This window comes from Coffea arabica, chromosome 9c (assembly GCF_036785885.1).
Source record: "Coffea arabica cultivar ET-39 chromosome 9c, Coffea Arabica ET-39 HiFi, whole genome shotgun sequence".
Classification (NCBI taxonomy): Eukaryota; Viridiplantae; Streptophyta; class Magnoliopsida; order Gentianales; family Rubiaceae; genus Coffea; species Coffea arabica.
In genome coordinates this window covers 43,167,424-43,192,590 of record NC_092326.1, presented here as the reverse complement: position 1 = coordinate 43,192,590, position 25,167 = coordinate 43,167,424, and the positions used below count along the sequence as shown (strand labels likewise).

The 25,167-nt window shown below is 36.8% G+C and overlaps 2 protein-coding genes across 13 annotated transcripts; both read left to right on the top strand.

Moving 5' to 3' along the window:
- Positions 1–84: 84 nt before the first annotated feature.
- On the top strand, positions 85–4,742 carry LOC113708921 (uncharacterized protein At3g52155, chloroplastic). 3 transcript variants are annotated; one of them, XM_027231645.2, is made up of 5 exons: positions 85–683; positions 1,883–1,982; positions 2,109–2,288; positions 2,359–2,476; positions 4,224–4,742. In XM_027231645.2, exons 1-5 carry the CDS (start codon positions 431–433, stop codon positions 4,290–4,292), a joined length of 720 nt encoding a protein of 239 aa, XP_027087446.2. In that variant the 5' UTR covers positions 85–430; the 3' UTR covers positions 4,293–4,742. The 3 variants fall into 3 exon arrangements, with proteins under 3 accessions (XP_027087446.2, XP_071920290.1, XP_027087447.2); XM_027231646.2 differs by having other exon boundaries at positions 508–690; XM_072064189.1 differs by lacking the exon at positions 1,883–1,982 and having other exon boundaries at positions 85–690.
- A 3,572-nt stretch (positions 4,743–8,314) lies between these two features.
- On the top strand, positions 8,315–25,068 carry LOC113708849 (uncharacterized). Of its 10 annotated transcripts, none has more exons than XM_027231502.2 (13): positions 8,315–9,112; positions 9,500–9,581; positions 9,699–9,802; positions 10,197–10,323; positions 10,404–10,498; positions 13,311–13,434; positions 15,674–15,754; positions 16,294–16,392; positions 16,488–16,652; positions 17,472–17,600; positions 17,755–17,811; positions 24,235–24,366; positions 24,688–25,068. In XM_027231502.2, the coding sequence occupies exons 1-13, from the start codon at positions 9,072–9,074 to the stop codon at positions 24,901–24,903; spliced, it is 1,452 nt and encodes a 483-aa protein (XP_027087303.2). In that variant the 5' UTR covers positions 8,315–9,071; the 3' UTR covers positions 24,904–25,068. The 10 variants fall into 10 exon arrangements, with proteins under 10 accessions (XP_027087303.2, XP_027087300.2, XP_027087302.2 ...); XM_027231499.2 differs by having other exon boundaries at positions 17,472–17,612; XM_027231501.2 differs by having other exon boundaries at positions 16,488–16,673; positions 24,235–24,354; positions 24,697–25,068.
- The last annotated feature ends 99 nt before the right edge of the window (positions 25,069–25,167 follow it).

The window sequence follows — 25,167 nt, the reverse complement described above, 5'->3', positions numbered from 1 at the left end:
ACTCTGGTCTCTGGGCGTAGTGCGTCTGTATTTGGACAAGTAGTTCTTGCGCTCAGAGATAATTGAAGAACCCCCCTCGATTGAAAACTTAGTGCGAAGCTTGCATGAATGTTAAACTTCCGAGCCGAGACGTCTGTGCTTGGGGTAACGATAAACAATATTGATACCTGGTAAGACGGGTATAGAAAGCCAACTCCGATCGGCAAAGAACCAGGCCCCTCCAAAGTCATAGAAAGAATGGTAAAGAAATTTGTGGAAAAGGACCATAAGCCTCGCGGTTTTAGACGCTGCAACACTTCACATGGGAGAGAGTTAAGCGGGTAGTGCAACTGGCTCAGCAGCGTGCACTAAGTACTAGAAACTGTACTATTACTACTCCTTTCAGTTGAAAGCAAAGGGAAAGAAACATCACGCGAACCAGATAACCACCATGAATGCCTGTCCAGCAACAACTGCCCTTCCCAGTACATTCTATGCTAGGGTAAAAAGAAAATCTGGGGGGTCGTCCTTCCCTTCCACCCGCTGCACATATACAAAGCGCCGCTACCTAATTTCCCTGGCGACCGGGTCGGTTGTCGTAGAGACTACTCCATCTCAGCAGGAAACTTATTCTAATTCAGTTGTTCGCCGCCTCATTTTGCTCCGTCATGCCGATAGTAGTTGGGAAAATCGCTCCCTCCGAGGTATTAGGTATCCCAGTGCTCATTGTTTGCCTCTTGTTTATCGTTTTTAATTCTATCCAACTATGGATATACATACCAACATTTCTTAGATATCTACTGCACTGCAACTTTACGATTCTTCCTCAACTTCCCTTCAATCGAGGATTCTTTATTTTTCGCCTGCCTTTGTCATCGTTTCCCAAGCGACTATTATATGCTTTTTCTGAACAAGCAAGTTATTTTTGGGGTTATGGTGCCGATAACATGATACATACCTAGTGGGAGAGCATGCTATGAACAAGATTTTATTGTAAAAGACAGGTTGGAACGATATACTGATTGACCTTAACTCTCGTTCATCGGTTGCAAGTATACTCTGGCCTTAACGCAAATCTTGTTTAGTTGCGTCTGGACTTTTACCTTTGCTTATGTCAAGCACCAGTTGACTAGAGAATTAAGTAATTAAATAACTATGTAAGTAGTTATTACGTTGCCTTCAATTTATTCATGTATATATGGGAGGAAAGGTTTCTCAACCTTTTGCCAACAATTTACATCAATTGAGCAGAAAAAGTGGCAAGATCATGCAGGACTGTAGATTTTGTAAAGGATCCTTTATTTATTTTGTAAAAAGAAGAACAAGAAGAAGAAATCTATGACATATTGAGTTCAAATATTCATGATCAATGGGGAATTCTTTGTGTTGCCTGAGAAAATATAACTAAAATCCATCTTTTGGTTTTGGGAGGGTTGTTTTGGTGGGGTGGGGAGGAGGAAAAGGAGAATAACAAGAAAAGTTCAAAATTCGGGATCCAACTTTCTTTGTTGAAGGGTTAGTGAAGGAATTATACCTAAGTCAAAAAGTATGACATAGCAGCCTTTCCGAGCGAGCCTCTGGGGTCTCCCGTAAACCCCCATGATGTGGTAAAGGGAGGATATTAGGGGAAGTTTAGCTTATTACTGGAAGTGGAAGATGGTCTAGCTAATTATGAGCTCAATGTCCGAAAGTGCATGCTGTTTGACTCAATATTGATGTTCTTGCAGCATTGTCTCCTTATGCGTCTAACTGTACCTGTGGAAATTGTAAGATAAACAGATTTATTCTTGTTTCTGTAGCATTTGCTCTCTCTGAGATCTGAATATGCAAATAGACTGAGACAACTGCTAAGAAAACAATTTTCCAACTTCTTAACTGGCTTTCAACTAACTTTCTTCCATAGATCATGATCGCCCATTGACTAAAAATGGACGAGAAGATGCCATTAAAGTCTCCCAGAAGCTTCAATTGTTGGGCTGGATACCTGAACTTATTTTATCTAGGTTTGTATTCTCAAGGGAGAGTTAATTTGCAATAAATAGGATGTGCGTATTCTCAGTGACCACTTATTTCTATTAAATGAATTGCTGTATTTGGACACTGTGTCCTCTAACTTTGAATTGGTACAGTGATTCCCGACGAACGAGGGAAACACTGAACATTATGCGAAAAGAGGTTCGAGGGTTTTTGGAAGCTGAGGTACATTTCCTTTCAAGCTTTTATTCAGTTGCAGCCATGGATGGTCAGACAGCAGAGCACCTTCGACAGGCTATAAGTGAATACTCAACAGATGAAATATTAACCGTCATGTGAGTTCTGCTGAATGAAACATCTTCTTTGGCTTTCCATGGCACTGGGGCTTTTTATTTGGTTGTACAGGTGCATGGGACATAATAAGGGATGGGAGGAGGCTGCATCAACATTTTCAGGTGTCTCTGTTGAACTGAAGACTTGTAATGCTGCTTTGCTTGAAGCTGCTGGAAAAACTTGGGAAGAAGTAAGATATAGTTTTGCACTATTTCAACTTTAACACTATCAATATTTTGCATATTTGAAGACTGTCTTTCTTTGCAATTTTCTTAGCCCACTATGGTTTTATACACCAACTTTTGTGGAATATAAAAATTCAACTTTTTTTTGGAGACATTGATATGTTTCAGTGAGTGCTCTGGATAGAGTTAGAAAGATATTTTGACCTAAAAAATCACTTATGGGGAGTGCTTTGGGATTTGTGTGCAAAACTGGCAAGCTACTAATATTTAATGTTGACTTTTAAGGATTGGCGCTAGATTTTGGACATTCAGAAGACAAACGAAATCATATAAAATCAAATATGGGGAATATTTTACAAGGCAAATTTCCTAGCTGCAAAGAGAAAATGGTGGTGGGATTGGTTAAGTACTTGCCACACTGGAAATCAAATTGAAATCCCGTTATCTTTCCTACATAATTTTCTGATGGTGCAGATGATTGTAATTGAACTGGCTCAGTTGCTGCGTAGCACAACTTTGGTAAGAGAACTGCATAGTTTCTCCAATACCTCTCTCTATGTTAACTAGCTACTAAGTAACTTGTTAACTCTGTCTCTAAAAAAAATACCCTGAAGTTGTTTTTAGTAGTGCAAGCTAGCCTCCCAGTAGCGGCCACACTCCTTGCAAGAAATAATTAATCCTAATTGATGGAGAGTGGAGACCTTTGGGAGATTCCTCCAGCGACTTTGCTGGCAACGTCACCCCCCCTTGCAAGAAACAAAAAACCCCAGTATATGGACTTCATGAGAGGATTTCTCTCTCAATGTTGTATGAACTTCTTGTTCTAATTGCTTTTTACTTTGCTAATGAAAATTTACTTTTATCTCCAGATGAAATTGTTCTTTTTTCCATAAGTGAAAAACAATGGTTATAGGAAGAAATATTATTTGGAATAGCTATTGAAGCACTTTTTGTGATGTGATGTATGTAAGATAAAAAGGTGGTTGGGAAGGTAAAAAGTTGATTGGGAATTGTAATTGTGATGCGAGCAAAATAATATTTGGGAAAAAATTGCTATCCAAACACATTCGTAGTCTGAAGATGGGGCTGCCATGGCAGATTTGATGGGACGAGAGTGGAAGGAGGTCACCAATCAGCAAGACACATGGGGAAAGGCATGTAGTCCATCAAGGTTGGTGGTGGTTGTAGTGGACTAGTGGGGGTGGTGGTGGGGTAGCCGGGAGGTGTGATGAGAGGGCTGTCACAGATGAGGTTGAGTCTGGTCTGGTGGAATAAACTAGCTTTTCATTTTAAGCATACAAACACCCAACAATCATTGGAAAACCAATCATTTTCTTATGATGCTTAATATTTTCTTAAGAAAATGTTCTACGTTTTACCAAACGGACATGAAGTCAAAGAAATTATGGTAGCTCTGTAGATCTCAGGGGGTCTGTGTTACTATTGCCAAATCTCAATAAACACCATCAAAGTTAAGATGTTTGAGAAGCTACTGAAAACAGTAAACAATAATGCACATGGCCATTGAGTTGGTCTTTTCTTGCAATTATGATAGTTCACTATGTTTGATCTATTTACGAATTTTTGGTTTGCATAGTTTTGCTATTGGGTTTTTAATTAGGAGCCTTGATTTGCAGTTGTGCAATGTGATGCCCATTTGAGGTAATGGGTAGTGGGGTTGGTTCAATTTTTATGCTTGGGGAGCTATGCTGTTGACAGTAGGCTGTTACACTTGGTTTCTTTCACTTGCAGGCATTTGCTTTGGCAGGAATCGGTGGCTGGAAGCTTCATGGCATTGTTAAGCCGGATGCTGGTCTTTAAGATTTCTCGGTAGCAAGGACAAATTACCAGATTCCTATATTCTACATGGTTCCTTCAATCTGAATTGACAATCCCCGATTACGAGAATGGTAAGAGCAAGTCTAGGAAGTTCCTGTTGCAAACTACTATTAACCAGTTTTTATATTATTGATGTGAAGGAAGAACATAAAGTTCCTCCGAAGTCCAAAGATTCTCCTAGTATTGGAAATTAGAGCTGTGACCATTTGGATGCATTCTTGCCTGCAAAACACTGAGCGTGTTGCAAAATGTAAAGCCATTGTGGATTTTTTTCTTCACTCCTTCCAGCGACATGTTTGTGGGCATTGAGACGCTTCTTTTGAGCTATTTATGCTTCAGGAGATTCGACTAAAGGATCAAAGTTCTGGTGAAATCTTATGCTGCTGATTTAGCATAAAATGAATGCCCAAAATGCAAAAAACACTTAGTGAAGTTTGTTGCTGTTTTGGACTTACTTTTCCTATTCTTTCTACAAGCTCTTATTGTCAAGGAAACTGGTTATTCACGTACTATTTATTTTGAATACAATGTGAACCTTAAGAAGGTTTTTTGTAGTTATAAAATTGGACAAAAAAGCGAAACATATCTTTCCATTAGATTTCCCTAAAACAAGTAAAATGTAACCAGTTAATCAAATGGTACTGAAATGAAGCAAGATAAATTTTGATTCCAAGTAGTTATTAGCATAAAGAAAATAACATAATTATAACCATGATGTACATTTTCTCGAATTAATATTATAACGAGTAAATGGCTATAATAGTCATTAAAATATTCAAAATGACACGAGTTGATCACCAAATTTTTTTTTTAGTCAAAAAGTCACTGAACTCCCTACAACGAGTCTTTAAGGTCATTTTGATCAATTTAGCTGGTAAATCAACCAGAAAAAAAAAAAAACAAGGCAAACTTGACCTACTATTGTATTGCGGCTGACGGATGATTCCGCAGCCTGATATGACAGCACCCAGAAATCACGTCTGGGAGAGCTGACCTAACATTCCCTCTCTATCTATCAATGCTTCCGGCCCCCAGGTAGCGCGGGCGGTCCGCTCCCTCTCTTTAGGGTACGACGATCTTCATGGTAATCAGAGTTCGAGTCTCGCTGTTAACGCGTTCGGGGGATGGGGCCTCTCCACTCAGGCCGGAGTGAGATTAGTCGGGTCCTGTAAGGATTGGCCCAGACACCCACTCCGTAAGAAAAAAAAAAAAAAATCAATGCTCCCTGACTTTCTGAAATTCGTACCAATGCCTCAAACTATAAATACCTTCCGTTCTCACACTCAAAGGTAAGACATCGCAGTTATTTCAGGGGACAAAGTCCCAACCCTGTGCCTTTATTCCTTATTGTGTTTGCACCAAGAAACTCGGATTGGACAGCTCGGCCTCACTGGCTTCCTGCTTGCACGGGTATTATAGGAATTTTCCAAGTATATTTGCAACAATAATTTTTTCAATTTTCATGTTTTATCACATTACCATTGCATTCTGCAATTTAGGCATAATTTGTTAATTTTTCATTTGAGCAATTGTTTCAATAAATCTGGATGCCCTACTAATGTTTAGTGTATTGCTTCAATAAACTACCCAATATACTGTTAAAAACAAAACTACCTAATATTTCATAATATGCGTATGAAATATTCGTTCATGTTAATAGATTTTCAAACATAACAAGTATCTTACGGTTTCTTTTTATATTAGTATTAGTTGTGAATTTATGCAAGTATGAATAATTCAAAAAATAAAATAAATTTCTTACATATTCATGAATAAATTTTACTGTTCAAGTATTTTATTAATCTTTGAATCAATTATTTTATATGATTAAAAACCTAAAACCATATACCAAAGATGCAAAAACATATTTTCTCCTTGAATGAATATAAGTTTCTAGCAACTTTAATAAAGTAACAATTAAAATAACACCAAATAAAGTTAATACATGTGGGTAAAATAAATTAAGTGAATTTATAAATAACAATAAAGTTTTTTAGAAGATAGAGTAAAATCATAATAAAATATAATTCAAATTTATTTAAAAAGGATTAAGTTGTTAGAAAAGAGAGAAAATATGAGAAAATTGGTATAAAAAGTATTGGGTATGAACGTGGGTAAATCCAAGTATCAATTCGCTTAACATAGGCAAACCACTTAGGGTGTGTTTTAGTAAGTATTGATAGGCTCAAGATGGGGCAGACTATTAAACTGTACGATCCTTTTAGGCTTAAAAAATCACGGACCAAGCTCGGTCATTTTACTTAATTAGGTTTTTGGCTCAAAATAGCCTTGTCCAAACTAAAAAATTTTCACTTTCTGTCATTTTACAAAACTATTAATTAAAAATGCAATCTGGGAACTAAAATGTAATAGTTTAACTTTGCTTTTTTTTTTTTTTCCGTAAGGTTGAGGGTTTGAATCCAAAACCTCTTACTTACAATTTTTTCTATCCTATCACTCAACCCAACCATTCCCTTGCAATTGTTTAACTTTGCTAAAATTTGAATGCAGAATATTTTCTAAAAAAGTGAATTGCTGCATTTTAAGTATTTAATTGAAAGTAGATACATAACTATGTTTAGTTTTAGGCTTATAATCATGCAAAAAGTTTGATTACTTTCTCGAGTAATAGTTTTTTGGGTGCATTGCAGTAGTTGATGAATATTACCTAATTATTATAATAAATTGCTGTGAAATGATTTTTTGTTGGGTAAAAACTGTTGTGGAAGACTGGTGATAGCCAGCTTTCATCTTTACATCTTCTGATATTTTTAAGAGAAAATTGTTAATGATATTCCTCACATTTCATTAAATAAAATTTTCCATCCTTTACTAATAATATGGTAATTTTATGTCCTTATAAAATTAAGTTTCAACCCAAATTTTCGACCACTTTGTACTGGTGAAAAATTTGGATCCCATTTATGGTAAAACAAATGACTCGATTCATAATCATATTTACCTTACAAAAAGTAGGATTTGACTTGAACTATATTTATTTTTCTTCTAAAAAAGTGAAATCTGACATAATCTATTTTCATTTTTTTCACTAAAAAAGTGAGATCTAACCTTTCATGTATAAAAAATGATTGCATACAGGTTGTTTTGAGAAATGACTGGTTTGTTTTGTTGTATCTTGCGTCAAAACAAAATTGATTCATGCCTTTGTTGCTGATTTGAGAGTACACTTAATATCCTGTTTGTTATGTGTTTTCATGATCCATGCGAATTTGTAAACTTATATAGTCTAAGAAATAGATAATATAATTTTCAGAAGTGGCCGGTTTGTTTTATTGAATACTATGTTGAGACAAAACTAATTCATGCGTTTGTTACTAATTTGTTGACTAAGACGCATATAGTTTTTGCACCAATATTTTACTTCACTTTACCAACTACAAAAAAAGATTAATTTTTTACCTTAGATTTAGATGATTGCAATGATGATAGATTCACAGAGTTAGTTTTGTTCTTTAAATAGTACTGTTGTAAATGATAGACAAGACGGCCATTGAAGTTTGCGCTAGCTATTGCAAAGATCACTACTGTTGCTTCGAGTTGTTCCTAGTACATCTTTTCGAATTTCACTTGTACCCTTGACTTTTACTATTTATTTTATTCTTTACTAATATAATTTGTGGATAATAAAAAAAGAACATATATGGAACAAAATTATCATTTCACTCTTCAAAATATCCTTTTAATAGTAGTATTTTTTCTGACTTAGATGGATTTTGTTATCAAAATTGTAAACTTAAAGGGAGGCTAGCATTTTTTAAATTTTTTATAGAAAAATTATTGTAACGATTTGATATATTTACGATAGCGTGCGCGACAAAATATTGCAATATTTCTTTGAAAAATTGCTGTCCAAAGGCCTTAGGACGGGGAGGTTTCTAAAATTATCCCATAATTCAGATCTATTTCTTCTCTTTTGTCTTTCAAAACCAAACGCGCTCCACACGCGTTCTGCAAACAAATTTTACACTTTTTTTTTGGTAAGCACGGAGTTCGGAGAGTGCTTCGTTCTTGGGTTTACTTAATTTCTTTTTTACATTTGGTTTGTGGCTTTCCTTTTCCTTTTTTTTTTCCCACCCCTTTAACTGTTTCATCCGAGTTCCAGATCGAACAAGCAGTCGTAGGTGAGAGCACACCTCCCATCTGTGGGAGGGGGGGAGTGAGTCGGGCTTTCTTGAATTCACCCCTGGGTTTACTTCTTTTTCCTGACATTGATGGGAAGATTGCACCTTTCCTGATCCTCTTCCTCTTTCTTTTCCTAACGAAGACGGAAGACTCTCATCTAAGTACCATTACTAGCAGCTGATGGGTTTTTGTCCAATCAATTTCCTGAATTGTCAGTACTACTATTTTGTACTATCTAAAGACTAAAGTTTCGACAACCGCAAAAATAGTGTGGTTTTAGTTGAAATTCTAGATAGAGTTTCGATTTCCTACAACACCAACCTTTTAGTTGAAATTCTGGATAGAGTTTCGATTTCCTGGCGTGAATCGTTCGAATTATCTCCCCATTCAGTTGGATTTTCCCCATTTCATTTCTGGTGTTCTGGTTTTCCCTACGCCATTTGCTACCCTTCTTGATTTCCATCGCCTACGTTGTTGGACCAAGAATGAAAGTATAGGGAGAAGCTTTTCCGTCTCCCTGGTTGCAGCTCATTGAATACTGTATCATGTTGTTCGACAATCTACTCTAGCTCAAAAAGTGTGGTTTTTTTTTTGTTTTTTGTTTTTTGGCTGCACCAGATGATCGATCAGTTTATTAATTTTGTAATTCGCCCACCCAGGTAAAGTAATGCATATAGTACGATGCAATTCCTGATTTGTTTCCGATGTGCTTACGAATTAAAATGACAATACATAGACGGGAAGTTGACAGTGTATGAGATAGCATTTACACGTCCAGAGGACAAAAGATTCCAAGTTGCCCTTCTCCACCTGCAACATTCCACCTATGCATATTTTCACTGTGGAATTTTTTGACCTTTCAATTGTTGTGCATAAGCAGTTTTGCTTCTTTAGCCCTTTAATTATGCCTTATCTGTGGATTTACACCTGCTCCTTTTTCCCCCTTCTATATTAAGTCGTAACCCTAGGCTACACTTCTGTTAGCTTTGTTTAGCATTTGAGTGTTGGTTATTTCAACTATCTTCTTAGCATTTTCTGGTTAGCAGGGCTCAATATAACCCAGATCAGTACTTGTGGGAGAAAGATTTTACTCTTGCTGGCAGAAAATACAAGAGACAAGACTTGGAGGCAAGTATGGGCATCTGTTACTCAACCTTTATTTGGACTTTTTTGCTTTGGGCAGCTTTAATCTGCTAATGTGATGGTGTTCTAAGCCTTTAGGGCATCCTGTGCTTAAATTTTCAGCTTAGGAACGAAAGTGGACATACATTACAGTGTAGCCATTATGTTCCTTCGCATTTTCCAGATGGAACTCCTTTACCTTGTGTTGTATACTGCCATGGAAACAGGTGCGTCACTTTCAATCACATTACTTCAATTTGGTGAAAAGTCATTGCTAAATTTTGAATGTAGAACTAAGCATGTAGTAGATAGTATTAACTGTTCTTATGATTGCATTATCCAGTTATTGACTTGTTCTATTTCGTGTTATAAATTCTCGCCGAAACCATTTTAATTGCTGCCATGCATGATTTTAATTTGTTTGAAACTAACTGCTGGCTTTACAAAATGCAGTATTAAACATGCAGTGGCTATAGAAATCTGCATTCCATGAATTTCTTGTACAGTCATTCATTCATCCAATCTATGGCAATTTTTTGTATTTTTGGCATTGTTGGACTAGTAAAGTGCTTGCATCTAAAGAATTTTACTTGCTGGCGGTTTATGATGTGGGTCCTGCAGTGGATGTAGGGCAGATGCAAATGAGGCTGCAGTAATTCTTCTTCCCTCAAACATTACTCTGTTCACCCTTGATTTTTCGGGTTCAGGCTTATCTGGCGGTGATTATGTTAGTCTTGGTTGGCATGAGGTATGTTTTCCTCATTATCCTCTCTCACTATTTCCTAAAATGTTTTCCCTGCAGAAATGACTCTATTTATTTTGTGCCAGAAAAATGACCTCAAGGTTGTGGTCTCGTATCTGAGAAGCAATCCAAACATTTCACGCATTGGTCTCTGGGGACGGTCAATGGGTGCAGTGACTAGGTGATTTGACATTTAATTAATGATCAGTTCAATCATACAGCCCCTAACAACTAGAGTATTGCTTTGGCTTTTGTATTTCCTATTGTTGCTATTTTTTCCTGTCAATGTACTGTTAATCCTGTCAATTTACATTGGTGTGATATTCTGAATGCTATCCCAAAGAGGAAACTTAATGTTTTCAGCATGAAATGAGAGACTCGATTCAACCACCTATGGCAAGAATTAAATTTAATAGGTAATCTGGTAAAAGCTAATTCTAGATCTTGTAGAAACTAGTAAGAATAATTTAATATCATTCTGAAACAGATATTATTGGAGCAGTAATAGAGAAATCATGAATGTTTGTCCAATGTCAAATATCTTGGATGTACTGAATAGTGTACAAGATTGTAGCTTATATAACACTAGCAGGGCTTAAAAGTTTTGGGGAGTGGTTTAGGCTACCTGTGTTGCTGGGCCAGTGCACAACTCGAATTGCTGTGGTAGTATCAAATTAGAGTAGCTTAATGTAGCCTCTTCATGGGATAAGATTGCTTTATTGGGTCTAATGAGAAAATCAGCGCCTTAGGGGTGATTTTCAAACCCTAAAAATCTGTTGGGTTGAAGTAAAGGAAAGCAAAAGAAAGAATATCATTGCATAGAATTGAAAGGCATCAAAAAATGTAGTTACTATCTTATTGCATGGGAGTGGAAGCAAATGAAAAGGAGATACTTAATGTTTACAGTGTTTGGAATTGGTAAAAAGATAAAGAAAAAGCTTACAATTTTGATTTTAGATTTTTTGTCCAGGAAGTAAAGCTTTATTTTACCTAATTTCTTTTTTTGTTTTGGGAGAAACTCTTTGAACTATCTTGTTTATTTATTTTTATGGTAGTCTATGTCATTTTTTTCAAGAAATTAAAAATGATTATCAAAAAATGTAATAGTATCACATATTTTATTAAGTTTATTGGCTTTAGCTTGTTATGCAGAGATATCAGATACAGAATTCTGTCCTTTTGTTTTGAATATTGAACAATATCACGTTGAATGGTCAAATTATAACAGAAAGATTAGACAAAAAAAATGTGGGAGTGTAAAATCTTCAGGTTTAGTTAGTTCTTATGAAGGTGCTTCGTCATGCTGTAGAATTTGCTTGCATTCAAAGGATGTTCTAACCATGTTCACTGAAGTTCGGATAATTGGTCCAAATGTACTTCTTCAAATATCCCAAAAATTCTGTCAGGGCTCCTAAACTTGACTAACAAGCGAGACAATAGATTTGAGATAGACTGATTGGCGGGTATAAGGGGAAGCAGCAGCAGTTTTGGAACTGGAAAAGAAAAGGATTTTTTTGCACTGCTTGCTCATAGCGCACATCCTAACTGTATATTTTGTTTAGCCGAAGAAGCATCAGATAGTTTGGAGTTCTTATGTGGATGATGGATCAATTGTCACGTCAATGCGATAGTGCTTGAGTTTTTAGATCATTTAGTAAAGTACTGAAGACTGGTTGGGAAGTTGAATCATCTCATTGTGACTAAACCGAATGTTTCTGTTCTTGTTAGTGTGATTAGTCAATTGCTTAAGGATCCTCAGTTTGTCATATGAGTTGCAGTTATTGCATCTTTTTGAGATACCGTTGAAGTGCTTTGTAGATTTTGGGATACCCATTTGATGGTTCAGATATGCATATTTGGCTGGTTCTCAGATCAAAAGTCAACTATTTGGTGTTCTGTCTTTGTTTTGGTGCTTGATATCCTCAAAGAGCAAGAGATGAATAGCCCTTGCCAGGTCAAGTGCATACTCTATGCATTGTGCCATAGCTCCTACAACGTTTAATTGGTTAAAGGGATAATATACTGCTTTGCTCTGAAAACTGGTAACCAATGAATTTGGGGCAAGGTAATGGGGCAATAGCTCATGTTTCGTCCAGGCCAACATCCTGAGAGAATGAAGCTTATTGAATTGATAGTCATATGTTGGACAGGAGAGCATTGCTAGAACAATTTAATGTAACATATCATAAGAAACCTGTAGATCAATTATCTGAGCTTGAGGAAGTTCATGAGTGAAGGTTAAGATCTTGTGATATCTAGGCTTCAGTTTGACAAAAGAGCAAGAGTTCAACTACTTCATACAGGGATTAACTTTTCTAAATACTAATAAATAGATAGTGTACCTTTGGATCAATATTGAATCTTCCGAAATTTTTGACATCCTAATCACAGTGGGGATTGGTGTGAAGTTTCTTAAATTGTAGGTTGTAGGCTACTACTTGGGTATTTTGGGTGGTGATTAGGCTCCGATGCTGGATGAGTGCACACATTGATCAATACGCTATCTATGATTAGCTCATTCTCTTTACTTCTTTACTTAATCTAGTTTGTGCTCTACCTCTTCTTCTTTAGGCCTTCTGTTTTCTTTTCTCAAAAGGATTTATCTTGAGCTTTATGAGTTAACTTATTTCTGGCAGTGAAAATTTTCTATTTCTTTGGTAGCTTAAATTCCCTCATTGTCATGTTGGAGATTACTAGTTCAAAACACAAAATAGATTGTCTTCATGCAGAGGGTAGGTCAAGGACCATTTAGCAAACTGATTCACCTCAAACTCTATACGTGCAGGAACCTTCTCCACTGAGTTTTTCATATATTGGTGAAATTTCTCTTTGATTACAAAATTAAAATGCTTGCTGAAATTTCTGTATATTGGTGAAATTTTTACTCTGTCTGTCACAAAATTAAAATGCTTGCTGATGAACCTTTTTCAAGCAGACGAGCTCTGACTTTGCTACGATAGTTAGTTATGTGGTTTTGTATATCATAAATGCAGCCTTCTTTATGGAGCGGAAGACCCTTCGGTAGCAGGAATGGTGTTGGACAGTGCATTCTCAAATTTGTTTCACTTAATGATGGAACTTGTGGATGTATACAAAATCCGGCTTCCTAAATTTACTGTATGTGTCCCTTGTTTTGTTTGTTTATTCTGTTCGAAGTATATTTTGGAAATAAAATTTAACTGTCTCCTAACCAACATGTAAATACATCCGTAAACATGTCTGTATAGCTTATTTGTTTTGTAAGCATTATTCCCTAGGAAGAAATAGAAATGATAGGTTTTTATGTTTTGTTGGGAGTACATGTCTAGTGGACATAATTGTTTTTGCTCCTGAGACAGAAAAATCCTTACAGGTTATTGTTGTTCCTTTCATTTTTATTATCAATTTGTGTAAGCTGAATGATTTGTTCTAGTTAGCAATCTGTGGACAATAAGTGCAGTTTTACTTGGAAATATTTTTCTTGAATATCAAAGTATATTTTTAAGGGTAAATTTTATATGCACTGATAGTGTATATACACCATCACCGTTAGATTCATAACACGTGCAAAAGTTGGATTTCAAATTCAAAGTTTGCATAGTTGTCATTCATTCAAGACTGAGAGTGTATACACTATCAGTGTAGGAAAGATTAATCCTATTTTTAAACTTTTTAGTGTAAGAAAGATTAATCCTATTTTAAAAATTTTTTCTTCTGTAGGTTTCTTTTCTTTTCACTTTTAATATTTCTTGTAGTTGATTTTGCAGCATATATATTAAGTGGTTAGGTGTCTTGATTGATTTTTATATTATCCTACTCTCTTTACAGATTTAGTTGAACTAAATCCAGATTGAGTGTTCTCCTTCCCTTTTTAATTAAAGAGTTCCTTAATGTTAGGTGTGAGATCTACTAATTTGTAATGTGGGAAAACGCTGTATTCAATTAGGAAAGAATGAAATCTTTTTGCAATTTTAACCAAAGTCAACTTCAAACATCGTTATGCCAGATCAAACTTACATGGTTCATGATTTGATTTCCTGGCAAATTATAGGTCTATTTCCTTTTTAAAATGGTCATTAATTTACTAATATGCCCCATTTAATGTACATCTTTGTTAAGAAATATACTACTCCATTAATAAAAAATTATTCTAGTTGGAGTAATAAATACAATAATAAAAGTGTTGTGTGAAAGTAAGAGTAGGCCTATCGATATGCTATGGTGGGAGTGCATGCAAATAAGATGCTTGCCAATATACGAAAGCTGCCACTGCAACGGCGGGAGTGCATGCAAATAAGATGCTTGCCAATATACGAAAGCTGCCACTGCAACGGCGGGAGTGCATGCAAATCAATACACGAAAGCTGCCACTGTTTGAACACGTTCGAAATTTTTTCATTTAAACAAAAGAGAATGGCACTCAGTAAATGTTTATTATTGACTATTTTCATATTCTTTCTTAATTTAAGAGACATTTTTTATTATCTTTCAAATGATTCAAAGAAATGCTGAGGCATTACTGTTTGTAGTTACTGTGCTTTTTCCTCATCTTCTCTTTTCCTCCTTTCTTCTCCTTTCTTTTCTTCTCTACCATTTTTTTGGCCTGTTTATTTCCCCCTTTTATTACCAAAAGGAAATTGACTTCACTGCTGCAATCCTTCTTTTCATATACCTCAGTCATCTTGTCTGATTTTCTCTTTCTCCTAGTAATCTGCATTTCTCTTGCTGCAATAGCGCCACTTGAGGGCAGCATTATGCTGATTTTCCTGACTTCATGCTGTGCAACAATTTTACTCTAGGTCTTTGCCGCTCTTTGGACAAGTTTCTTCTGAAGAATTCCATTCAAGCCCCTCCCCATTCTACTTTTATTTTTCAGCTAGTCAGTGACATCATATTTGATTTTGATTGCCGTAAGTATGAGAAGATGAATACCCCTTAATAACACTTTTGACCACCCATTGATGTTTATGCTTTTGTGAGCGGAGGGAGAAGGGAGAGGGATGGGGAAGGGCTGAGGGAGTTTAAAGGAGCTGGGAGGGGGAAAAGGGATGCACTGGATAAAGATGTGGGGAGGGAGGTAGGAGAGGGGAGGGACCAGGGGAAGGGCAAGAGCTGGGAGTGGGAAGACTGAAGAGGGAAACAGAAGGTGCAAAGAAAGAAGGAAAAAGGGGATGGAAGACAGCTGGAAAGGGTGGAAAAGAAAGGAAATGAAATTGTCATGTAGGAATCAATAGGTGAATCTCATTAGAAGCCACTGTACCACCATTGTAGAAATCTTTCAAGATACAACATTTTTTAAATTCTAAAAAAGAAAATGGAGTCAAATAGCCTCCTAACTTGGTTCTTTTAATGCACTGAGACTTCCCTCTGTCTCCAGGTTAAGGTGGCTCTTCAATACATGCGGCGAGTGATTCAGAAGAAGGCCAAATTTGATATTATGAACCTCGACGGCGTACAGGTTTTGATAACTCATATGATTCTTTAAAATGATAAACTTGGGTGCATGCATAAAATCTCCATGGCTTCTAGACTATCGGCCTATTTCATTTGCTTCAGCAAAGTTAATTTACATTTTTTGAACTTAATAGGTATTTGAGGTGTTCTTAGTTGCTGTTGACATAATGATTTTGAATAACCATTTTAAACTGAAAAACCTGAAGTGCCTGTTGTGGAGCTTTTGACAATGACGTTGCTTTTAAATTCTTATAACTCCAATAGTACCTTGTAGATTTTCAAACAGACTTCATAATATCTTGTTTAAGCAGCTGTTACAAAAGCTAATGCATGTTTGACGGTCCCTATCTTTGAAAGCAAAGGTTAGAAGAAAATCATTGTAATCTGCACAAGTGGCCAGCATGTTTGTTTGTTTGTTTTCTTTCTCTTTTCTGGTAACTTGCCTGCATGTTAGCCTCCTTGTCTTTTTTCATCTTGAGGAGGCTTGGTGTTGATTCTGTGGTTCATCATTGTATTGCATTTCTTTTTTCACTCCACCTGCAGGTTGCGCCCAGAACATTTATTCCTGCTTTGTTTGGGCATGCTAAAAATGACAAATTTATTCAGCCTCACCACTCAGATCTAATTTTTGGGTCTTATGCGGTATAGATTCTATTGTGAGATCATTTCTTTTATGTATATGATGCACACTATATATGTATCATGGTTGTGTAGTTCTCAGTGTTGTTCTTTGACAGGGTGATAAGAATATGATCAAGTTTGATGGCGACCACAATTCCTCTCGACCTCAGTTTTATTATGACTCAGTAACAATATTCTTCTATAATGTTCTTCACCCTCCTCAACTTACACCTGCCCATACAAGTAAAAAAGAGAAATACTCTGATTTGGGGGACCTCAAGGTCAGTGATGATCCAGATGAGGTAACTTCTACTTATCATATTGTCATTTGTGATTCAATAGTGCTTGTCTATATTCTTTTGCTGTTTGGGTGGCAAGAAGACAAGAGGTGGTGGATGTTCATTGATACAAACCATATCCTAGATACTAAAAGTTAGTGAACTTTGGTTTCTCGTAAACTGTTGAAACTTCATACCGTGTGAATATGGGCAGTGAACTTTACATTATATCATTGCTGGACCTCAATTTGCTTAAATGTGTTCAATGATTAGGAGGCATTTTTAATCCCCTGTTTTTTTGCTATTTTTTTAGGCAGGGGAGAGGTAGGATTTAAGAAGCGGGAAGGGGGAAGGGGACTCAAAACCAGGACCTTTAATTCCTAGGGCCTCAAGCTTAGCCACTAGACCGAGGTCTCCTCAGCTTCAATCCCCTGTTTAATTAACTCAAATTCCAATTAATCTCTAGATTTTGTTATTTATGTGAATTGGGAAAGGTGTCATCCTGATATACCTGAATGGAATTTTGTCTGCTTGTATGTATTATTTGTTTATGCTGCTAGTGGGGGGAGGGGGTTGGAGTTGATTGATTGTGGCATAATCTATATCAAAACTAGAAAGAATGGGTTAATTCTGGGTAATGCCTTCTCATTTTACTGTACTAATTTTGCAATTCAATAGACAGCTGACTATGTATCTTTGGTTATAACATCAAGCTTGTAGCCACTAAGCACTCTGCTTGCTGCTTGTGGTTAACCTGATGTTTGTGGGTCTCTGATTATTCTTTCAATGTGAGCTGATGGTAAGATTTGTTTTTCCCTTTAGAATCTGTTATATGAGATCATAGCTGGTCTTCAAAGTGTTGGCGCGGATGCTTCTAGTTCATCGTCTGCTCCCCCTGGCATTTCAACAGCAAAGTCAGTGGGCGAACTTCTTTCTGAGATTGCTCCAGTTGTGAGTGTACTTGTATGAATATTTCCTCTGTTGTTTTAGTTCTTGTTTTCTTGAATGAGAAAGTTATTCATATTTATTGGAGCATAGATTGATGAACGTGAAAATTGTTTTTAAGTTCATTGATTGCAGATGTTAGTTCTTTAACTGATTGCAGGATTCACTGGTCATTGAGGACAACCTAGTGAATTGTGCTGATTCATCACATGCACAGGTATTGTTGGCTGTTCGAAATCTTTTGGTGTGTTTTTATTTCTATTATTGCATACCTGTGTGATATCAATTTTCTGAGTTGTCTAATGCTACATGATGTGGTAAAAAAATAACTGAGCTTTAAATTTCTCTTTGACGCACATATACCCACATCAAATTCTAAGCTACTTTATACTGAAGCTCTGTTGGTTTCCCTGGTTTCGTACTTGCATTATTCATCCATTTTTCTTGTTTTTTGGGTAATATGATCTCGAGGAAAGTCAAAGCTGAGAGTGGGTGTGGATGTTGTTGAGAGTTAAAGTAAAGGTATCATCGTAATTACAACCAAATGCTACTGCCATAGATGCTACTAAGTTAGCCACATTATGTAGACTCTTCGTTCTCCAAAACTACCTTGACATGGTATTAGAGCTGTGATTTGCATTTTTTGTTCTTCAATCCTCCTGGAGTTCGGAGGGAGTCTTAATTCCACATCAGTTTCCTAGGGATTTCCAAGCAAGTTGAGAGAGATTTCAGGTAACTCCAGTCACTGTCATTTGGTTTTGAGTTGACTAATTTGTTTCTTCCTCATGATGTCATTGACCAGGCATGGTATCATTAGACAACATGCAGTTAGAATAGCATTCCCCCCAAAACTGTTTTTGCACATATATATGCAACAAGAAGGCATTTTTGTTTTAGCAACTCCATTTTTTTAGGTGGAGTTTGAAGACAAACTTTTCTGTATGCAACACTTTTCTGTAAAAGTGTTGAATGGGTTGGAAATTTATTTTTTACTTTATCAATACAAATACGAGCTGGTATATGAAACTGATTTTTTACCTTGAACATGAGCACATAGTATACACTGTTCTTTCATCATGAGGCAAAGCAAGTAAATCTTGAGAAGTCATAAACAGAAACTAGTAGATACTTAAAGTCCCAACCCTTCATCCTCCTGCATGCGTCAATTGATATCACTTGAAAATTTATAGAGGTGGTTCAATCTTTAAGCCTGTTTTCCATATATGTCTACAAACTGGAAACTTGCGGTCTATATACCTAGTACAAACCCTAAGTCAAGCTCTAGTCCTCTCTCTCTCTACACCCTTTGGATTTTCTCTACTTTTTGAAGCTAATTGCATTTTCCCCTTCCGTGCTTAGTTTTCTTTCATTCTGTATTGAGTTCCTCGTAGCATGTCATTGCCATTGCATCCTTCTTCATCAAAGGACATGAAGAGACTTTGTAAATTCCTTGTACCTTTACCAATTCAACCATATTTTTGGACTGAACTGAAATCTACTCTCCAGGAAAAACACTTGTTGCATTTTTAGACCTCGTTTACAAGCATCAGTCCACCATTGACTCTGCCCATCTTCTATCATCTTTTTGTGTTCTAAATCCAAGCATAAATAATTTTGGTTGGTATCTATTTACAGTATTATGATCCCCTTTACAACAAAACTTGCTGCCTGTGTTCTGACATGTTTCCTATGATTGATCCAAACAACATTTAATGATCTTGCGCTGAAAAAGGGGTGTCCTTGTTCATGTTTGAGGCCTTTGTATAATTTTTTATTGCCTTGAGGAGTCAGAACTACTTTGGTAGGTTAAGAAAGCTCGAGTCAAGAAAGTGTAAGCTTCTCCTGTCAAAGCCGCTTAGTTAACACATTAATGAAAAATGCATGGAGGTGTTGTAAAGATGTTTGGACAATTCAGACAATGCTGGAATATTTTGACAAAGTTGGTCTTATGTAGGTTATTTTGTTGTATGAGTAATAGCTTTTTGTTCCAATAGAAATATAATTTTAAGGGCATTGAAATGCTCTTTCAGTATATGCTGAATAAGTGAGAACTGACAAATATGGGATCAAAAAGTCTAGGTAGCTAAGGCAATATCAGGGATTGTAGTTTTTTTGCTGGAGTTACTTTTCTTTGAAGGTCAAACCCTTTTGGCTGCCCGCATCAAATTTAAGTCACCAAATTCATCTTCACTTTTTCCATTATCTAAGCCTTTAGCTTTCTTAGTTGTTTGGGTTCATTAAAATATGAGTTTGCTGGTGAAGCTTCACAAATCCCATTCTATCCTTTCATATGAAAATTGATAGGAACCAGCACTTGAAAATGTCTCATTGACCCTCGCAAGTAATGGCATGCACATATGGACATGATTGAAGTGTATCATGCAGCACCTCTAGTGAGCCCACATGACTATGGGTTTGTATTCTATTGAATGGTATTGAATGAAAAGAACCAATTACTTTGTTTACCGCGTTGCAATGTTACATGGACTTGTCAGTTTGCCTTATCATACCCATATCGACACGATAAGACATGGTTACGGATGCAAGCTGTAGGTAGGTTAGCTGGTGTCTCTGGAGGTGAAAATGGAGAAGATAGAGATGACATAGAGATAGAGAAAATATCACTTATCATTCAACCAGATCTACTTGGCAAGAGGAAACGAATGATGTTAATATTGTTGCAATGGCTGCATGGTGAAGATTGACCACCAGAGAAATTGCTGGTGGCTGTTGCATTTTTTGGAATGTTCTGGATAGAAAAGAAAGGTTGGTTGATGGCTAGAGGAGTTGAAGAGATGTGAGGCTGCTGTAGGGTTTTTTCTTTGTACCAAAGCTTGTTTTTGCATAATAAACCCACAAATCTTTGAAGAACTTATAAAAGTTCCACACAGCTTTTATTGTACTAATGGTTCTGCCCGTATATTATTTGTAAATTATACCATGACCCTCATAGTTTTCACCTCCATTCTGGATGAATAACTATAGCCATGTCCACAAATCTTAAATTTCCCAGCATAGAGAATTTGACTATGGATTGCAAAACCCAATACCTGCAGGTACATGGCCTGATGATTAATCCGATGGTATGTATGACTGACAGGTAACTTATTTGACTAGGGGTTGCCAACAAGTTATCCGAGGGTTTGCTAAGAGGTCCTTATATCCGACTCCCGATATTCGATATTCTCTCTCTCCCTCCCTCCCTCCCTCTCTCTCTCTCTCTCTCTCTCTATATATATATATATATATATAATTGTTGTGTAGGCTGGCAACTTTTATAGCAAGACTCAATCACAATAAATTTATGTAGTCAAATCATGAGATTAACACTCATCCTCTCAAGTCTCAATCTCAAAAGTTAGTTTTGAGATATTTCAAACCATTTAGATGCGTGTATTTTGGTTTCATAAAGGATTTGACAGGTTTAATTAGGTGGTACAGGGTATAGGTGGTTAATCCAAAACCGATAGCAGGCAAGTTTGATAATGGGATATAAACCGTTAAGGTTGCCTGTTAGGTTTTGGTAAGGGACTTGACTAAAAGGGTAAGGCCATCAATATGGTGCTGGCATTATCCCTACAAACAAGGTGCCCTTGCTCTTCATCACCATATTGATCATAATTAGGAAGCTCAGATTACCATTCTTCATAGTCTCCATCCTCCAAAACATCGTCCAAGTGAACTTGCTGCTGTAGACAAGGGTAGTCATGTCCCTGTTCCCTTTTCCAATGTCGCCCTTCTCAACCAAAATTCTGCAATCTTCAGCTGTGGGCTTCGAGTCAAATTGGTCCTTCGCACAAGACTTAGAATGAAGGAAATCTTCTGCATCCATGCTTCTGTTAAAGTTTGGAACTACAATTTTAACTCCTTCAGAATTTAAATCCAGAGCTCTTCCCAACCATTCTTCAAGTCTACTGCAATCCAGATGTTGATATCTGCAGGACAATGAAATGGTTGATGCTCTTCTCATCATCAGTCTTCTTCCTTGTTGCCTCTTTTTTATAGGTTCAAGGGTTCCTGTCACCTACTGGTAACCTTGCTCTAGCTTCTGCACAATCCCTACACTCTAGCTTTTGAACCTGTAGCATGAGCTATTATGTGATATACTACATCTCCATCATCTAACCTTGCTATTGGTTAAGCTTTGGGCTCTTGCATGTGGTGGCATCTCAAACCTTTAACTCCTAATACCAAATTCATTGTAGCAAGGATAATCGGATCTTGAAAGAAATAATCCTAGGGAAGAAAAAAGATGGATTCTGAACAAAAGATAATTAGGGGAGAATGATGATGCAAAACAGATGCTTTCCTTTTGGATGGAAGGAAATGGTGTGAGAGAAGGTAAAGAAAGAGATATTGGTATCTTTTCGCATGGGAGTTATAAGTAGAGAGAAATGGGAGGATGGAAACTAAAGGATACTCTCTCTGAAATTGGAGGCAATTGGGAAGTGAATGGGCCATTTGAAGCCCACAAATTGTCACATTTGCCTATCAAAACAAAACCAACGAGTTTAAGTTTGAGGGCGAATGTGTAAACTACACATGTTAATCATCTTTTCCCCTTCAATTCTCTTCAACTACTCACGAACAACATGGAAGAGAGTAGTTACCCTATCTCTTCTGTTTTTTTCTTTTCGTTTCTTTTCTATTCCCTCTTGCACTACCAAACTTGGCAATAGAGAAAGCTAGCTCTAATTTTCTGAAAAAGAATATAAATTTGGTAACAACTTACAACCAAGTACTATGTTATGGAGAAACGCTAACCAAGCCTTAAGTCCTACTGTATCATACTGTTTTATAAAATTCTAATCCTTATCCTCAATAATAAGCAGAAAAGAGGACTATAAACTAAAACACTGATTTAAACCACTCTTAACACAACTTAAACACATAATCAGAAATTATTAATCGACACTGCTGGTCCTGGATCACAATATATGGTGTTTTTCAGCATTTGATGTAACCATCTTAATTTGCATTTTTTCTTTATGGTCTCTTAGATGTTTGTAAAACATCATCATTAATATGCATATAATGGACATCTCCAAGCCTAAGGAAAGAAAGAAAGTTTTAGTTCAAAAGTGAGAAGATTGTCTATGTGGTAGTATTAGAAACATGAAGATATGAGAAAAAATATAAAGGCTGTAGCCTGTATATATTTGTATTGCTTTGTCATCACTTTGTATAACTAGGGATTCTGTCTTTTAGTCCTCATTTACAGGATTCACTAAATTACAGGAGGTAATTATTTAATCTGAAGACTACAATGAGACAGTGGTTTTATGTCTTAGAATAAATGTGTATTCCAGTGTAAGAAAAAAATTATTGGGTGTAAATTATCTTTATCTTGATGCTCTTTGTTATTTTTCGTGGCCAATAGGACATTATTGATTCTAAGCTTGAAAGTAGGAGATGAGCATTGTGAAAGGGTAATTGGATTTGGAAAAGTATACTTCTGGATCAGAGAATATGAGTTTCTTACTGACAGATAATTTTGTTTATTTTCATTTTTTAAATACTAACTGGGAGGCAATACAGATTATTGTATGGGACAGTGAAATCTGACTTGTGCCTTTTGCTTCTTGGAGTAATTATAGTTATCCAGAATAGGAAAGGGAAAAAAGCACCAGTTATACTAGTAGTATATTGACACGGCCCAAGTTGTTGAGGATTAATTTATAACCCTGGTTAAATGACTCAAATATTCCCACCTTGTTCTAGCATTCTGCCTGAAATCCTCTGTCCCCCCCCCCCCCCCCCCCCCAAACAAAGGGGAAAAATATAACCTGTTTTCCTTTCCTCAGAACAGTTGTTGATCAATAAAGAACCAATACCTGCTCAGCTTTTGTGTTTCTCCAAACCCATTATCTCCCTTCATTGCTCTCTTCATCAAAAAATCTCATCGTCCTCCCAAAGGAATTGAACATTCGAACAGAAACGCAAACAATTGGTGGCTTTAACCACTGGAATGGTAGTGGAGGGAGGAGGAAATTGGGTACAAAAGATTTTCTAATGTGCAAATTTAATGTGCGTCCATGTCTACTGTCTCCTTTTGTAGTCTATGCCTTTTATAGTGGTATTCAACTCATGGAATCTCAAAAAAGGTATGCAGGTGTAAATGGATGGATCAGGTTCTAGACTATCATAGCAGGAAATTGTTAACTACTAAGTTTGAGGAAGGGTCATGGCCCTCGAGTGTGGTTGGACTGGGGAATTGGGTAAGACGGCTGGAGAGGATGCGGGAAACTGTGGCTGTTTGAGTCATTTGACGGGGGTATAAAGTTAAGTGGGAGTGCCAGTATCGCATTCCTAGTCATACTAATAACTGAATTTCACGAGAACTGGGAATTTTTATCATTAATTGGTGTTTGTCCCTGAATATTAATATGCTTGCATGGGTGCTTGTGTCTTGCTCATTGATTCATCAATTTCCTATCATCTTTATTTTCTGGATTTCTGTATCCGCTTCATTTCAAAAATCAAGGTCTTTTGTCATACACTATTAAGCATTTTCCTAATCTAGTATAATTGTATGGCTGGCATGTTTTAACCTTGACGCCAAAAGTGATCCCGTTTTGGACGCATTAAGAAATGCTCCTTAAGCTTGCTAAATGGTGGATATGCAACCCTGATTTGTCAGGACAAGCCCAGTGGCCAGAATGAGGAGTCTTGCTCATTCACCAGTTCAAATAGGGAAAGTTGGGGAAGATGCTCATCTCTTGGCAGTGATGATGAACCTTGCTTGGATTGTACAGATGATGTAAGTGATCAGGTATCTTCTTCACCCTTGCTTCCCCCTCTCTTCCCACCCCCACCCCCGGGCCGTGCGGGCCCACCCCACAAAAAAAAAAAAAAAAAAAAAAACCAGGCGGGACTCTGGACAACAATTAACATGTCTATCTTGCCGAAGTTGTCTTTCAGAGGACTTAGCACTGCAAGCTAGAAGATAATGTGTTTGCATATCTTTCTTTTTTTTTTTTTTGGGAGGAGGGGGGGGGGGGGGTTGGGGGTGGGGGTGCATGATGACATTGGCTTGTGAATGGCGCTTGATCAGTGTCATAGAGGGCAAACTAAACCTTCTGATGATTTTAAGTCATTTCAGAGGACTCTAAAGGTGCTTGCTACACCTGTTCGAAGCGTCCGACAGACAGCAATAGGTACAACACATGATGAAAAGAATAAGAAGGCGGTTTCAACAACAAAAAAGAAATCCAAACGTGACAAGTTTGAAAAGCTGGAGGCTCTAAGCCAACGTCTTCGTCTCTGCATTCTGAAGAGAGTTAATCATAAGAGACACTGCTCCTCATAACCACGTGGTAGGTGTATAATGCAAATCTTCATTATTTTCCTTTCTTTGTAGCTGTGTTAGTGGCCGCCTATCATTCGTTCATCTTTACAAGAACTTTGTATTTCATTGGTAACAATGTATGTATATACTCCCTGTTTTTATTAAGTAGCTCAAAGTAATTGCACAGTGCTGTTTGCTTTTCTTCCTAAGAACCAAGTAATTGAGAGGGAGAACAATATTTGCCACTCTGACATATCATGTATGCAGTATTCGCTGCTGGTTGCA